This window comes from Ochotona curzoniae, unplaced genomic scaffold, assembly GCF_017591425.1.
Source record: "Ochotona curzoniae isolate NIBS_2020 unplaced genomic scaffold, NIBS_Ocur_1.0 contig_2210, whole genome shotgun sequence".
NCBI lineage: Eukaryota > Metazoa > Chordata > Mammalia > Lagomorpha > Ochotonidae > Ochotona > Ochotona curzoniae.
Window position 1 is genome coordinate 48,574,185 of NW_024465369.1, and position 16,469 is coordinate 48,590,653.

The 16,469-nt window shown below is 41.8% G+C and overlaps 1 protein-coding gene across 4 annotated transcripts in view; it reads left to right on the forward strand.

Annotated features, from left to right (window-relative positions):
- MYO1B (myosin IB) overlaps positions 1-1,913 on the forward strand; it is a 137,398-nt gene extending 135,485 nt beyond the window's left edge. For all 4 annotated transcript variants that reach the window (XM_040971896.1, XM_040971898.1, XM_040971897.1 and 1 more), the window contains one exon: positions 467-1,913. In XM_040971896.1, coding sequence (XP_040827830.1) covers positions 467-590 — 124 coding nt within the window. In that variant the 3' untranslated portion in view covers positions 591-1,913. The remainder of the gene's footprint in view (positions 1-466) is intronic.
- Positions 1,914-16,469: the final 14,556 nt, after the last annotated feature.

The window sequence follows — 16,469 nt, forward strand, 5'->3', positions numbered from 1 at the left end:
GCTCAGTCATGATTTTATCATTATGAATATTCCCTAGGTCATTGTTATTCTAAAAAAATTGATAGAAAAATTATAGTCTGCAGGTATGACAAAAATTGTGTAGGAATCCTGAAAGTATCTGATGTTTGCAAAGTTGCTAGACCTGTCATTCTTCATTTTCTCAGTGTGATGGTCTTTAACAGGACCCTTTGCCAGTTTTACTGTTTTCCTAGACAAAGAATGGAGATGTGTTGATATTTGCATTTACAACATGAAACAGTTATTCTTCCTTAAGAGAATGTGAGTTAATGGACGTCTAGATCTAATGGTGATGACTAGATCTAACACAGTGAGATTTCTGTGTGAAAAGTACTCATAAGGGACAATGCTTGCTAGGGCCAGAATCCATTAAAATAGAAAAGCTAGTATTTCTGTGATGATCAGCTGTTTTAGTGTCTACTATTCAATTCGTTGTCTTTTCTCCTAGGTTCCTCGTACAGTTCAGACAGGACAAAGTATGTGTGAAGTTTATTCAGGGCAACCAGAAAAATGGGAGTGTCCCAACATGCAAACGAAAAAACAATCGTCTCCTTGAAGTTGCTGTCCCATAACTGGCACCTCCTCTGTGGTTTCATGGACACTTTTCTTTGTAATAGTGCAATTTGGTTTTGTTTGGGGGCTCATTGTATGTTTGGGAGTTGCCAAAGGTCGACTGTTAGAGTAGTTCTTTGGCAAAATAAAAACATTTGACTAATCAATTTTTATTACTGAAATAGTTTTAACCCTTCAAGTATGCATTGTCTTGGGGCAAGATGGTAGAAACTAACAGTGTCTGTTTCTATGTCATAATGTGTTCTTTGTTTAGTTATGTTAAGTCTGTGTACCCTAAATCAACATATTACCCATCATCAGTAATTCGTACTATGTGTAGGAAATGGTCTTACAGTGTATTCACTCAGATATTTATTGAATGCCTGCTGTGCGCTAGGCACTGTGCTAGATGGTATGAAAACCTGCTAGGAACTTTTTATTTTGAAGGCCATTGCATTATGACTGGTTTATGCCGGTTTAATAGTGGGTAAGATTTAAAATGTCGAGACCAAACCATCAGCCGTTAAGGATGGGCAGTGTTGTTAGGAACGCTGTGGTGGAATCTTGAACAATGCCTGCTGCCCAGAGAGCTGGTCCTGGGAAGTAGTAGAAATACATGACTAGGTTGAAATCCCTCTACATGTGTTCTGTTTGCAAAAATGAAAACTGACATTTAAACAGGACTTTTGATTTGCTCAAGTCTGTAATTACTTTTAATCAGAAAATAGAAGCCATTCTTATTTTAGAAAAAGTGACAGAAGCTGGACTCAGTAAGATTATATATTCCCAGCTATGGAAGAACACTTTATGATCCTACATGTGGGAAGTCTGCAGTGTTGTTCTTACCCAAGTTTAAGCACATATTTTAAAGTGCTAACACAGGGAATGGCTCGAAGCCGTTCAGATGATGGCAAGCATTCTGTATGATGTGCAATAAACATCCAAGATCTTTTTGAAAGTTTTATTTATAATATACATTTTTGTATGAGAGGTGATTGGTACAGGGTGCATAAAAGTCAAGGATGAAAATCAAGTTGGTATTAATTTGCAGGACTATTTTTTCCCCTTCAAATTTGTAATAAGGATTCATTTTGGAAACTGCATTTTAAACTTTGGGGTCAAGTTGTATCTTATTTGGGAAGATAATGTACATACATTGACATTGTGTTAAATAATAAAATTGTCTAATTTGGTGCCATTTGCCAATCACAGCTGTATTTTTGTATTTCAATCTGTGTCAATGTGTTGTCACACAGAAAGATTTCACAATCCAACCATGATATATTCTCTGTAATTGAGTTTTGCTTATCTTTTTATAAACCAAAAACTTTCACTGAAAATATTTTTGGGAGTTTTGACTTTTGTACTTTAAAATATTGTTCTCAAAGAAATTCTTAGCATTCTTTGTGTTTATTGCTACAGGAAGCAGATATAATTTCATTCCTTTCTACCATTATGTCTAAGGTGGCAGACTGATAGTTCCTGATACAGGTGAGTAGAAACTAGTGAGACTGTTTGAGTTTATAATCCGTGTTTATTAACATACAATCGGGCCTGGTGTGATAGCCTAGTGGCAAAATCCTCACCTTGCATGTTCAGATCCCAAGTGGGCACTAGTTCATGTCCCTGCTGCTCCACTTCCAGCTCCTGCTTGTGGCCTGGGAAAGCAGTTGAGGACAACCCAAAGCCTTGGGACCCTGCTCCTGTGTGGGAGATCTGGAAGAAGCTCCTGGCTCCCTGGATCAGTCTGGCTGTAGCTGCAGCGCCACTTAGGGAATGAAGTAGTGGATGGATCTTTGTCTCTCCTTCTCTGTGATTCTGACTTTCCATTAAAAATAAATTTTTAAAAAAAATGTAAGCAAGTATAAATTAAGGTATAAATTCTCCATCCTATAAGGACCCCACCATTTGCTCTCCCAGGTAGGAAAAAAAGCCAGCCATACTCATAGTTAACTGTTGTGTTCTATTCTGTGTACGCATATAGGAGGAAACAAAAACGCTGGTTCTTATCTCCTGCTTTAACAGGCAAAGGCTAGCATAGGAGACGTTCCTCTTGGCCGTGCCTTTTCACCCAGCGGACTGAGAGCTCTTCACTGCTTTTACAGTGGTGTGCTATCCCCGTGTGTGGATGTGCTATACTATTTGTCCAACACCTTGCTCGTCCTCATGGAGTGCTTCCTGAATGGAGCTTCATGAGGATCATGGGCCTACTTGCCCAAACCTTCTCAAACACTTCACTTACAGATTGTCCGTGACGATGGTTAGTAAGCCTAGTTTTCAAAATCTCTTTCCAATAGAGGGATCATTTAAACCTCATTATTAGTGTTACTCAAGGATTTTAAAAATTCTCCACAAAGTAATTTTAAATGAGAATACAAAGTGTCTTAAAAAAAAAAGTTCATGAAAAAATGGAAGCAAAAGGCCATGGACCAGCACCAGCATAGCAGGTAAAATTGCCTCCTGCGATCATGACGTCCTCTTTGGGCACTGATTTTTGTCTGCACTGTTCCACTTCCCATCTGGTTTCCTGCCAGTGGCCTGGGAAAAGCAGCAGAACTGGACCCCAAGTGTTTGGGTCTCTGCCACCCACATGGGAGATCTGGAAGAAGCCAGATGCATGAACCTGGCTCAGCCCAAGTTGTTGTGGCCATCTGAGCAATGAAGCAGCAGGTCAAAGATAACTTGATGTCTCTTATTCCTCTTTTTCTGTAATTCTTTAAAAACTTATCTTTAAAAAAAAAGTGAATGGATATTTCCCATGTCCTTTTTGGGAGTATTACTTCCATTGCTTAAAGTGTTGCCACTGAAGTTTGGTACTCTGATTTATGACTTGCTTTAACTGTGTAGCAAATTTGGCTATGTCTTAAAGAGAAATCTGCTGCCTCTGAAATCACTAAACTAAACTGCCACCTGGCCGAGTTAAACAATACAGCTGGAAGTGACAATGCTTAGCATTTTGGGGTGCATAGAGTGATTCCCTTTTGATTTCTGTAGAGTGTAAGGAAAATGGCATTGCCAAGAGCAATTATAGCAATTAGATCTTGAACTTTGAGTATGAAGCCCTGGTCCTCATCTTAAGATTGGAGTGGACTATACCTCTAGGAACCTAAACTGTTGGAAGCCTTTAGCCTCCCCAATAGGGGTCCATAGTGCTAACTTACCATTGCAGAAATGAGGAGAGAACCAGCCCAGTCTTGCTGACCATGAAGAGCAGCACTTCCCAAAATGTCACCCAAAGCACAAGGAAAGTCTATTAGAAAAAAAGAAAACATGAAATAAAACGTCACATTCTTGGGCCGTAACCCATATCAACTGAAACAGGCATCTCTGGGATAAAGTTTCTAAAGAGGCATTTTAAAAGAAAATCTCCAGAGAATTTACAGAAGTGAAAGGTTGAGAACTGCTAAGAAGAACACCAGAGCATCTCCACAGCCAGGTACAGCTGTGCAACTTAACAAGTACCCAGAGATGAGGACCAGAGACTGCAGCTTCTCTCTGCCCCTGGCAGCGCTGGCAGAACCAAACCCCCGGCCCTCTAGGAACTAGCAATGCCCTGTTACCTGGAGGCACGCCTTTATCATTCAATTTCTGTTACCGTCCTGCAAGAGAAACAAAGTGCTGGTGTCATTCCTAAATACCTGTGTACCCCCTCCTGGCCACTCAGTCCAAACTTACCTAACTCCCAGAGTCTGGGAGTGATATGTATATATATTTTTTCAAGCACAGCATAAGTCAGACCGTGGTTGTTGCCAAAGGTATGCTGTTTGATTGATGTAGTTGCTCTGAACTTTGAGTTCCATCTCCTGCAGGGTGAGCGAGGAACACAGGAATAGTTAACACTCAGGGTGGTTGTGGTTCTGTTTCACACTCTTAGGTAAGAACGTGGACGCAAGGCCTTCATGCTCTGGGAAGAATGGGATGTGTCTGCAAAGCAAACAACCAGGCCAGCAGGTATTTCTTCCATATTTAGGATCTGGTTGAAATCTGTGAACAACTTTTTATTATCACACTGCTCTGTTTAGATGCGGAGAATTCTCAGGTACTTAATTATCAGAGCATGGTTTAAAATTCTTGTAGACCAAATAAAAAGCAAACTTTTAAGAATTTTTTTCTTAGGTATTATGTTTCACATAATAGTCTCCCTGGAATTTTCATTTTGCAGGTATTTTCTTGAAATGGGTATAGGTTCCTGTAGGATTTAGTGAATCCCTCAATGTGCTTGTTCTTTCCTAAGTTTGACCAGATTGAATCCTGTTGAGTCCCAATTTTTTAAGCTGGAACCTGGTGTTCATGGTCATGCCGTGTCCACATTCACTAAACACAGAAGCAGGAAATGGAACAGTGGGAGGACACTCAGCTCATTCCATTTTTCTTCTGGTGAGAAAAACAGCTGTAAGTTTTCATCATCCATTTGAAAGATTTTCTTTGTTGGTTTGTTGATCACCACTGGAGGAGCTCACCCTTGGAATCCTCCTGTGCTGTGCCCTCTCCCTCTCAGCTTTTTCTTAACTAAGCCCTGGAAAGCTGTGACCTGGATGAGCTGGCATTCCCTTTCTACTCTTCCTCAGCTTCTATTTTGATAGTCACACGAGAGAAAATTGCTTTGAGTTGGTTTCCTCCAAATCTTGGCATGTTTTGGCCTTGTTCTTTTTGGTTGAAAGATCATTTTCAAAATCTGGAGTTAATCACTATTCAGCAGAAACCACAATCTCCTCCTCATTAACTTCTTGCCTCCTCTTGGTTCTAGGAAATCCACCAAAAATCTTTTAACTTTATAATCTGGGGATGTAATCTCAACTCCTCATTGTTCTGTGGAGAGAACAGGGAACTGAATCACCCCAAAGGCCTGGCACTAAGGAGTGAAAGCAGTAACTAGCCACCTTATTTCAAGATTTTAAAGTCTTGCCGATGAAAAGATCTGGTATATCCTCTCAAGATATTTTATTGGCATCAGAAATGTACAGATGGAAATGAACCATCTATTTAACTTGCACCCTATATAATCTTCCAGCTGGCTGCTTTCATTCAACTTAATTGGTAGCTTCATTCATATTGCTGCTCATTGCTAAATGGGTTCATTGTGCTGGCTCTATTTCATTCATCATGTTTGTAGGCTATAAGCTTGAAATTCAGGTTACTGTTGATACCAATTTCACTAGCGGACATAGGGCTGCTGCAAACATTTTGTGTAAGCTTTTTGGTGAATAAGTACACATTTTGCTGAATACATACTAAATAGACCTACTGGTTCACAGAGTAAGCATGTGTTTGGTTTTGGGAGCCAAAGGGATGCCATCTCCCAAAGGAACTGAACCAGTTTATACTCCTACTGCAGTATTTGAAGGTTGCAGTTAACCTACAGCCGTGCCCTTCCTGGTATTATCACTCTCTATTTTGGGGCCTTCCAGCGAACCTTAGCTTTGGTTTGACTTTTCCTGATCACTAACAAGCTGACCATTTATGTATCATCCATTGTGAAGTGCTTGTTCAAGTGTTTTGCTAAATTTTACTTGTAGTTCTGTTTTGCTCATGAGCGCTTACCAGTATGTTGACAGACGGTTTATTATTATTTTCTAGTTAGTGCTTTTTGCTTGCACAGGTATATGAAGATACTTCCCTGCGTTTCCTTCAAGAAGGTATACTGTTTTGTCTTTTACATGTATTGCTTCCACATCCAGCTAGAAATGACTTTTTAATGGTGTAGGCAGTCCAGGTTCATTGTTTCTCCTGTGTGGAGATCCAGTGGCCTTGGCACTTTTCATTGAAAAGCCCAGCTCTGCCTCATTGCAATATCTGTACATGTGACTTATAGCTTTGTAATATGGTAGCCTGGTCCTTTAAAAGCAGGATCTGTAACTCAGTAAACCATCCTAAGCCCTTATGTAAGTACATGTAAATGTGCTTAGATGAGACCTCTGAGTTCTCCTCATTCTTCCAATATTACAAATGATTATTTCTGCAATGATAATGGTTTATAGATGAAGCCAGATGGTACCAGAAGGGGAATCCACATCCTTTTTTGGCTTCTCTAATACTCACGCTTTTTAAAAATATATAAAAGGAGATTGGTATTTCTAAATCACTTCCCAGTCGTCGCCAATACATCCTCCTGTGTGTAGTTTAGAGACAACTAAATCCAGAATTGCCTTTTTAGAAATCTCTGCGAACTCATCTTTCCTGAAGTCGAGACTGACAGAGGCACTGCACTAAAAAGACAGATGAACTGGTTTGTACGTTAAAGGCATATTCTTCACTTTTCAAATGGCAAATTATAATCAAAGGAAAACATGCTTATCTCATCGGTTGCTTACATAACACTAACAATCAGTTGCCAGGAAAGAGAAGGAAAAAATCAAATCTGAACTAAGTTTCTACCAGTCTAAACTCCTACACTGAAGGAAATGGTCAATGATTGAGACATTGGAGAAAAATCCTTTTATGCATTCTTTAGAAATCTGAGTGTAGTCTTACAGCTGAAATACATGGCAAATTCATCATCTATTTGGCAGTATAATTTAACTAGTGATAATGTCATTTAAGCAAAGTAATTAGCAACACTCATTCTCCTTGACAAATTCCCTAAAATTACTAAAAATGGATTTTTTTTCCAGCATAGAAACAGTGGCCTTGAGAATAGAAGCTATGAGAGAAAAGGTGTCTACCAAATGAGGCTCAGCACTGTTTTTCAAATACAGCCACCTAGTACTTTCTGTTGGGGAGGAACCCAGTTTCTACTCAAACAGCCAATTTGACATCACTGGAAATCAAGTTCAAAGGTGTTTTATAAATGTAGTGCTGCCACACATGCCCTGCAAGAAAACTTCTGCACACACAAGAAAATTTATTCTATCTTGAGCCTTTTGTATCTTTTGGAAGATTGCACACAAAAATAAAAAGGGGTTCTCTGGGTATGTAGGTGTGTTCTGTTGGAAAGGACCTTTCCGTTCAGTGTAGCTCTGAGTATAAATGAGACAAAAACCCTTGTGTTTTAGGACCATCAGGGACAGATAAAGGTGGAACTGGTGGAGATGCAAATAGTTGGGATCTCATTTTTCTGATCATCTCTGGTAAAACCTATCTTTAGTTCCAGCACAAACTGAAAAAACACATTTCTGAGAAAGAAATGTGGTCTGGTAGCATTAAAGAAAAAGCATTTGGACACTGCTGCTGAAACTTTATTCAAAGGAAAGGAAATCCACCCACCAATTTGTTCTTCCACTAGAGAAAGATGGAGATGCCATGTGTGGTGCCTTGAACTGTCCCCAAACCACAGGCAGGCAGAGGTGGCACGATTTCAGGAGTGTGCTTTGATTTGTATTGATGCAGACACCATTCCTATCCCTGTCTGAAGGCCCCCTACTGATGAGCATCCATGCCTCCTTAGGAAAATTGAGATAAGTCTGCTTTACTCTTCCTGGATTGCTTATTCAGTCATCAGGTAATAGAATGTGACAACCAAATACTTGCTTACAACATGGACTGCTCAGTTCTGGGGAATGAATGTTTCCCCCTATTAAGATGACACAGTAGACTGGTGCAGGTGAACATTCGGTTGGACACCAATCATGGCCTCGTCTTGGTTGTCTTCTGAAGTAGCTTTCAAGAAGCCTACACTCTTCAACATTACAAAAGCATCACATCCTTTGAGACGTGGTGATTTGGTGCCCTATTGCTTCACTCATGAAAGGTAAGGGTTCCTGCCAAGCCAGAATACACCCGATGTATTTGGCGTTGACCCCCAAGGATGTACCCTCCATAGCTGAACACACTGTCATCAGTGTGATAGCCTTTGGTTCCTCGGACTTGTGGAAGAACTGACATGTCTGACACTGCTTCCAATTGGGGGGAAAAATTAAGACCAAACAAGCCATTGGGAATATGAAAATAAGAGGCCTCCAAAAAGTTTGTAAAAGGTAAAATGAAAATACTTTCATGAATTTTTAAATGTTTTTTGTACCAATAATGGACTTAATTCAGTTCTCCAGCTTTTTTGAAGTACCTCATGGATTCCACATATTGCTTTTAAGCTATTTTTTACCTTCCTCTTCTAGACTAATAAAGTAATTGCTGTAGGTGGAGAGTAACAATCAGATGTGTCCTCTCCAAACAAAAATATATACAGCTTTGAAAACATCCCCTCAACAACCAGAGTTGGATAAGAGGGCAGTGGCCTTAGCATCTTAAGCAGGTCCTTCGATACTTGGTGTGAATGACAGCTAACAGAGACGAGACAGACTGGCAAACAGTGCCACATGGCACTCTAATGCACACAGCTGGTGCTCTGGACTGTGAGAAATAATTGCATCTGCACAGTTTCATTTATGCTTCATTGAAGATTTGGAAAAGGAGAGCCCACTGCTATCCTTTCAAATCTCAGAGGCTATTATTGCAGAAGCTCGTTATATATGCTCTATTGTGGGCACTTATTTGACCAGGGAAATCTTATTTGCATTGAAAGCTTAGATAAGGGGCCTCTCCTGGCTTAGTGTTCATAAGAGTACCCGGTGCTTGTGACTGACAGAGGACTATTTTAAAACAATCAAATGTATTGTCTGAAAGCGTAGGATTCTCTATCTTGTGGCTGTTTTGCAAAGTAAAAGATGCAGAATCCTTAGGTCTGAAGATGGTGTGTATACATGTGTGCACACATACATGTACAAATATGCATGGACATACATTTAAAAAGGGAAGACAACCTCCTGGGTTCATTTCCTTGGACTTACGCCTTGTCTTGCAAGCAAGCAGATGTCATCTGATAACAAAAATATCTCTAGAACTTCCTGATTGTGTTAAGTATTTTGCAATGTACTACTGCCTTAAAAAACAGTATTCTTGTCCCTCAAATATCATCCTTCTTGGGCTCCAGGTTTTAGGAAACAAGAGTTCCGTGAGGCCAGCTTGGATTTCTATTAACCCTTCTTCACCAAGCAAGATGCTGGGTGCCAGGGCTCTGCCAGTTGTCCTTCCTTCCTCACCAGAACTCCCTAGCCTTCATTCATGTGGAAGATGTGCTCCACTGCTCTGCACAGAATGAACCAGGGTGAGCCTGTGGCTCTGAGCCATGCTGACGGGGCAAGACTGGGCTGAGAGAGATGGCAGATCTGCCAATGAGGTCATGGGTGCAGGGACGCAGCCAAGCTAGGTAAGCATGCAACAGGCCAGGCAGAGCTAAAGCCGTGGGTTAAGGCTGACGAGTACATGTGGGAGGGAGAATTCTGCAAAGGCAAAGAGGCCCTTGAGCTGGTTGCCTTACCCTACTCCAGAAGTGTAAACTACCTCAAGTTCATTAATCTTCCAGAACTGTAAAAAAGTACTGAAAGTTGCTTTCGTCTGAACTAGGGAGCGAATGCTTCCTGCTCTGTGGGAATCATCAAAGCCATGAAGCATCCTATACATTTGAAGTTCCGTTCTCCCCGTACCAATTCCCCATTCCTGCAGACCACCGTGCCATCAGACTAGGTCCCTGCTCCCCACTTCTTCCAGACCCTTGTGCCACTGGGCTTGATACATTAACTCTGTTCTCTCAGGTTAACTCACTGCTATTCTAAGAAGTTCATTCCTTAGACACTCCTAACCTTTCCTCTTTGTCTCAATTTTTTCAGAATTATTATTTCTCCTCCAACTTCATGGCAGTTTTGAACTATGTGTGCTAATCATGGCAATGTAACTTTTTCAGCACTTGGAGAACTGCAAATGTGTCTACTCATTCATGAGACGCTTGCATTAATTTCTACCATGTAAGAGAATGGATGCTTTGATATTTCCAACTTTTTTTTCCCTTTCCCCAGCTTTCCATAGAGTCATGCACATGGCAGGTACTAAATCAATATTGTTTGGATTACATTCAATCAGTAATTCATACTTATTTAGCTACTAGTATGTGCCATGTTCTAAGTGCTGTGGACACAATGACAAATGAGATTGACAAGTCCCTGGGCCTCCTGTAGCTTAGGTTCCAATGAATGAACAGATCCAATTACTCTCACTGAAGTTAACATTTTACCTGAGAAAACAAAAGCTAATGTATCCAACATCCAAAATCCTTGGAAATACACAGAAGTTATTTCCTAATCTTTCCCAGTTAAGACTTGTCATTTTCAATGGAAGCTATGCATTTTCCAACATTTCCCTCTGTGACATAATGGTACAATTCTCAAGTATGTGACATTGCAAACGAGATGTTGTGGCATCAGATGCTATGAATAGACTTTATGGATGAGCATAGGAATACAAGCACCTTTCAGAACAGTCTCTATGGAGAAAGAAATTCCTAGTCTCCAAGCATAAGCTAGCAACTTTTCAAAAAATTTTGTTGACATAAAAAGGATTTCAATAAGGCAAACCCCAAGAGAATGTTGAAAGAGGCATTGCACAGGGTTAGGAACCTGTGAGTACTTCATCTACTCATCTGCCTAACATCAAATGATCAAGAGGAAGAACTTGACAGTGACCTTCCACATGTCTCCTCCCAGACAACGGCTGCCTCTCATTTCTCAAAAAGGAAAATTAACCAAATGGGCTGCCGCCTCTGGTGCTTGGAAAACAGTTGAAAGAGTGGACAGTTGAATGGATTTGCATCAAGTATCAAAATTAAGACGTGTGCCTTCATTTTACCTTGTCAATGGTAACATTGTATTTTTCTTAATTTTTCTGATAGCTTCCTGTTCACTCATTCACTTAGTCACTCAGCCATCAACTACTCATAGAGAAGTATTTAAAAAAAAATCTAAAGTATATAAAACTCCACCTAAAAGTCTGGAAGTCAGAATTGTGGCTTATGTATATACTATGTATGTGTGCCACATGTTACATTGTGACATGACTAAAAGATTAAAAGTAGTACAACTATAACTTGATTCTCTCTGCAATTGAAACTTTCACCATTTTCTCTGTTTACTGTACATGATAGTGTGGCAAAAAGCAATAAAATGCATTAACATTTATGATGACAGAATGGCAGATACCTACTCTAATGCAAGTAATCTGAACCAATTTTTTCATCCACATCAGTTCTGCTTAAAGATGTTTAAATACTGTGAAAATTATACTTTTAAAAAGGACATCTTTTCTGCTGAGACAGATTCCTGAGTCCTGCCCCCCATTGCTCAGGACCCCCAGTGGACACACACCTACGTGACTCACAGGGTGGTGGCAGGTGCCATGAGTCTGCCTGCCAAACACGACTGTCCCAAAGTGTCACTGAGGCATTACAACTGTGCAGACAGATGAGCCACACTCCTCTACAGGTTCCCTGAAAGAAAACTGATACTGAGGCTGGAGAATCGACCACACAGTGATAACTGGCACCTCGCTAAAGATGTCTTCTCTTGAGGAATTTGCCCTGGGACTTTTGAGGGCAGACAGCAATATCAGTGAATTTTCCCACACGCAGTTCTCACTTTCCAGAAGCACTGGTATTGCTGAGGTAGAAGGTAAACTTTCTGGAGGGCCAGGATCTTCACCACCCGCCAGGTCACCCTGTTCTGCTTCCTCTCATTTGGGTACCTACAAACAGGAGTTGGTTCTTCACTGGGGGATAATGTTGGCAACACTGCAGCCCAATTTCAATTCCTATTTTAAGAATTTGGGCCTCCTGGGGCAGCACATTGAGCTGCTGATTGCAATGCTAGCAGCCCACACGGAGTGCTGGTTGGAATCCGAGCTACACGGCTTGTGCTCCAACTCCCTGCTATTGGAGCTGGCAGGCATATCATGGCTCAGGCACTTGTGTGTCTGCCGTTCACCTGGAGGACCAGGACAGCACGCCTGGCATTGGTCCTGGCCTCATTCTGTTTGTTGCAGACATTTGAGGCATCAGCGGATAGAAGAATCATTTTCTCCTTTCCCTTCTTCCTGTCCCTTTATCCTTCCTCTCCTTTTGTAACTCTTTCAAGTAAATCGGTCTTTAAATATACAAAAAAGTTTAAAGCAGAATTTGAGCCTGCTGTTTGAAGCATTCTGCTAAGAGCAGGCATCGTGATCTCTTGGAAGTGATTATTTTCTTCACAAGTTATTTATTTGAAAGAGTCAGAGAGGTAAAGACAGAAAACGAGTCTTCCATCATGGATTCACTCCACAGATGGCCACGACAGCCAGGGCTAGGTAAGGCCAAGGCCATGAGTCAGAAGCCAAAGGCTCCTTCAGTCCCCGCATGGTTAGCAGGGGCTCAAGCACTTGAACCATAATCTGTCTTTCCAGGCCATTAGCAGTGAGCTGGAGTAAAAGTGGAGCAGCTGGGACACGAACCAGGCCCATACAGGATGCTGGTGTTGCAGGTGGCAGCTTTATCCACTATGAACCATGCCAGCCCCAAAGCTTTCATCTCAACCCATCAGGGAACATGCCATATAAATTCTTGGGTCAGTGGTGTCCGTGGAATGTAGCACACATGTCCCTTGGCCCTAAGGGAGGGGGAAGGAAGCCTGGGACCCAAACTCACCAGGCTGGCCTCCCACAAGGCTCTGGCTTTGCCTCCTGCTGGCTGTGGGCAGCGTGACAGATTCTAGGGGAGCAAGACCCTAAATCAGGCAGCCTGCCACTCGGGGAGGAGGACTGAGCAGGCCAGATGTGCTGAGCCACATGTGGAGAACTGTTTCTGGTTGGATTTTGTTTGCAAGTGATTGTTGATACTCCCATGAGACAGCCTATGACAAACTGTATAATAAAAAAAGGTTAAAAATAACATATTTACTCCCTGGAAAAGCTGAGTTCCCACAATTCAGTAAGCTGGGAAAATTGTTAAGCTTTTTGGACACGAAGTGCTGATTCTCTGTTCTTCTAGTGCTTTCATTACACATATGATTTTTTCATTTTAATTTTGATTCTCTTGAATTGCCAACAATGCTGCAGTTAGTCTACTTTATTCTTAAAATAAAAAGGTTTTAATATATATTAATATTGAAAACTTACAAAAATCACACTGAATTTCAGAAAATTGCTTTTATGTATATACCAGCCCAGTCCAATAGGAATACTGTGAGCCACAAACAATTCATAAATGCACTGTTACATTTTCTAGTGGCTATAATACAAAAAAATTTTAATGAGATTTAACTTTAATAGTTAATATCCCATATATTCAAAATCTTACTTTATCATCAAATCACTGCAAACATATTAAGATACTTCATCTTCCTTTTTGTATAAGGAAACAAGTCATTGCTTTATACTTAATTAATAGCACATCTCAACTTACAATAGCCATATTTCAAATGTTTAAGTAACAGATGTGGCTAATTGTTTTATTAGACATCACAGGCCTATAACCATAGCAAAATCTGGAATAAAATGAGAGGAAAACAATCTTACTTAGAAGCAGGTAAATGGCAGTGTTATCAGCGCTTCTTAGGACCTTTGATATACAAGGGAGTGGCTGGATTTTTAGAGGCTTAGATTTCAGTGGAGAGTGTAGGGATGAGAAGTAAAAACAAAGCCTGCAAATACCTTGTGTGGTCATAGGAAATGTGGGCTGGGATAAGGAATGTCTGGAATATCTAAGCTGTGTTACAGAATTCTGATAGCACTATGTGCTGGAATGCTTTGGGCTGCAAGTGAAGCAGCGCTGACTTTAATGTGTCTCCTCGGCTGAACGTGGGCGCTCAGATATTTGGTTAAATACTACTCTGGATGTTTCTGTGGGAACATTCTTGTGTAAGGTTAATATTTCAACCCATGGACTTGAATAGACATTACCCTTCATTATGTGACTGGGCCTCATCCAATCACTTCAATTCCTTAATGAAAAAAAAAAAAAAAAAGATTGGCCCGGGCAAGTGTTAAGCCAGCAGGTGGGAGACCTTCCTTCACAACAGAGTGCTTGGGTTTGATTCCAGGCTCTGGCTCCGGCCTCCAGCTCCCTGCTAATATTCACCATGGGAGCCTGTGGCAATGACTCCAGCCACTGGATTCCTGCCGTGCACATGGGAGCCCTGGGTGTTCCCTGTCTCTGGCTCCAGCACAGCTCTAGCCACTGCAGTCATTTGGAAAATGAACCAGCAGATGGAAGCAGTTGTTACTTCTCAAATGAGAGGGGATTCTGTCTGTAGGTGGTGTTCAGCCTTAAGTTTCAGATTTTTGATTTTCAACCCCCATAGTCACGATTCCATAAATTTTTCTACACACACACACACACACAGAGAGAATTAACCCTAATCTAACTAAATAGACTATTTAAATAGAGAAATTTCTTTGATCGCAGAAGATGACATCTGCTCATAGGGAGGCACCGACCGGGCTCATCTGTGTGCACATCACAGCAGTGCGCCTGTGATGTTCTCAGCCTTGCCCTTAAGCTTACCGCTGCATGTCTGCAAGGTGAATGCACTGTCTCTGGATATCACAGCTGCCCTCCAGACAGAAAAAAGAAAAAACCCACAACAGTGTCTGGGATGATGCTACAAAAGCAAAGACGTTTGAAGCCCTCTCCCTACAACCTGTTACTGATGCCATATGATATCACAAGGTCACTAAATAATTACAAAGGTAGCAGGAAAACAAAGTGTTTTCTGATTCTGGGGGCGGGGGGGACAGGGAGGGATAAGGGCAGGTGTCTATGGTAGAAATAGAACAGCAAGGAAGAAACCAAGAAACAATGGGGCCCAGTGCAACAGCCTAGTGGCTAAAGTCCTTGCCTTGCATGCGCCAGGATCTCGTATGGGTACAGTTCTAATATCGGTGGTCCTGCTTTCCATCCAGCTCCCTCCTTGTGGCCTGGGAAAGCAGTGGGGGACAGCCAAAAGCCTTGGGACCCTGTACCCATGTGGGAGACCCAGAAGAGGCTTGAGGCTCCTGGCTTTGGATCAGCACAGCTCCGGCCATTGTGCTCACTTGGGGAATGAATCAGAGGACAGAAGATCTTCCTCCCTGTCTCTCCTCCTCTCTGTGTATGTGATTCTCCAGTGAAAATAAAACAGATCTTAAAACAAACACACAAACTATAATGAGATTAACCAGTCCACAGTGTGAAACACTGAGTGTTAAGTTGGTATAATCTGTTTGGAAAGCAATGTATGAATATAGAATGAGTGCTAACAATTCCAGAATTTCTAGAAGCAATAAGCATTGCAATCAATATTCCTTTCCCCATTGTCTTTAATTTTAGATTGGACACTTGCTATTTTCGCTGCCCTGCCTCTAAATCTATCTCCTATTTACTGAGGAAATTTAAGTAGTAAGGCAGGACTCAGCACAGAAGGTCAAAGGGACAGACCTCTCCTCCCCAAAGTCATGAGATGTTGGCAGTAACTCGGATGCTCCTGGAGTGTGAGGCCTGTGGAGCTCGGGTCAAGGCTGAAAGCCTGTTAGACTCCTGAGGGCACAGCAGCTCCCCAGAGGGCAATGCTTGGTGAAGCAGCCGGTGTACCCAGCACACAGCTCTTAGGAGGAGGTGGGGAGGCGATGGTTGGCAGCACGTAAACCACCCAGGCCCTGCCCATTAGAGGCTTTCTGCATCCAAACCGTCACACCTCTCTCTTTCCTGCACTCACTGTCCTTTGAGGGCGCTAGTGTCCATCTGCCAACTCCAGGCTGTCTCAGGGTTACATTTTCTTTTCTTTCTGAAGATTTCTTTCTTTCTTTTTTTTTTTTTTTATTAGAAAGTCAAATAGAAAGGAGAGGGGAGAGGAAGATCTTCCGTCCGATGATTCAACCCCCAAGTGACTGCAACGGCCGGAGCTGTGCCAATCTGAAGCCAGGACCCAGGAGCCTCTTCTAGGTCTCCCACACTGGTGCACGGTCCAAGGCTTTGGGCTGTCCTCCACTGCTTTCCCAGGCCACAGGCAGGGATCTGGATGGGAAGTGGAGCTGCAGGGATTAGAACCGGTGCCCATATGGGATCCTGGCGCGGACAGTCAGGACATGGACTTTAACCACTAGGCTATCAATATGATCCCAGGGTCATG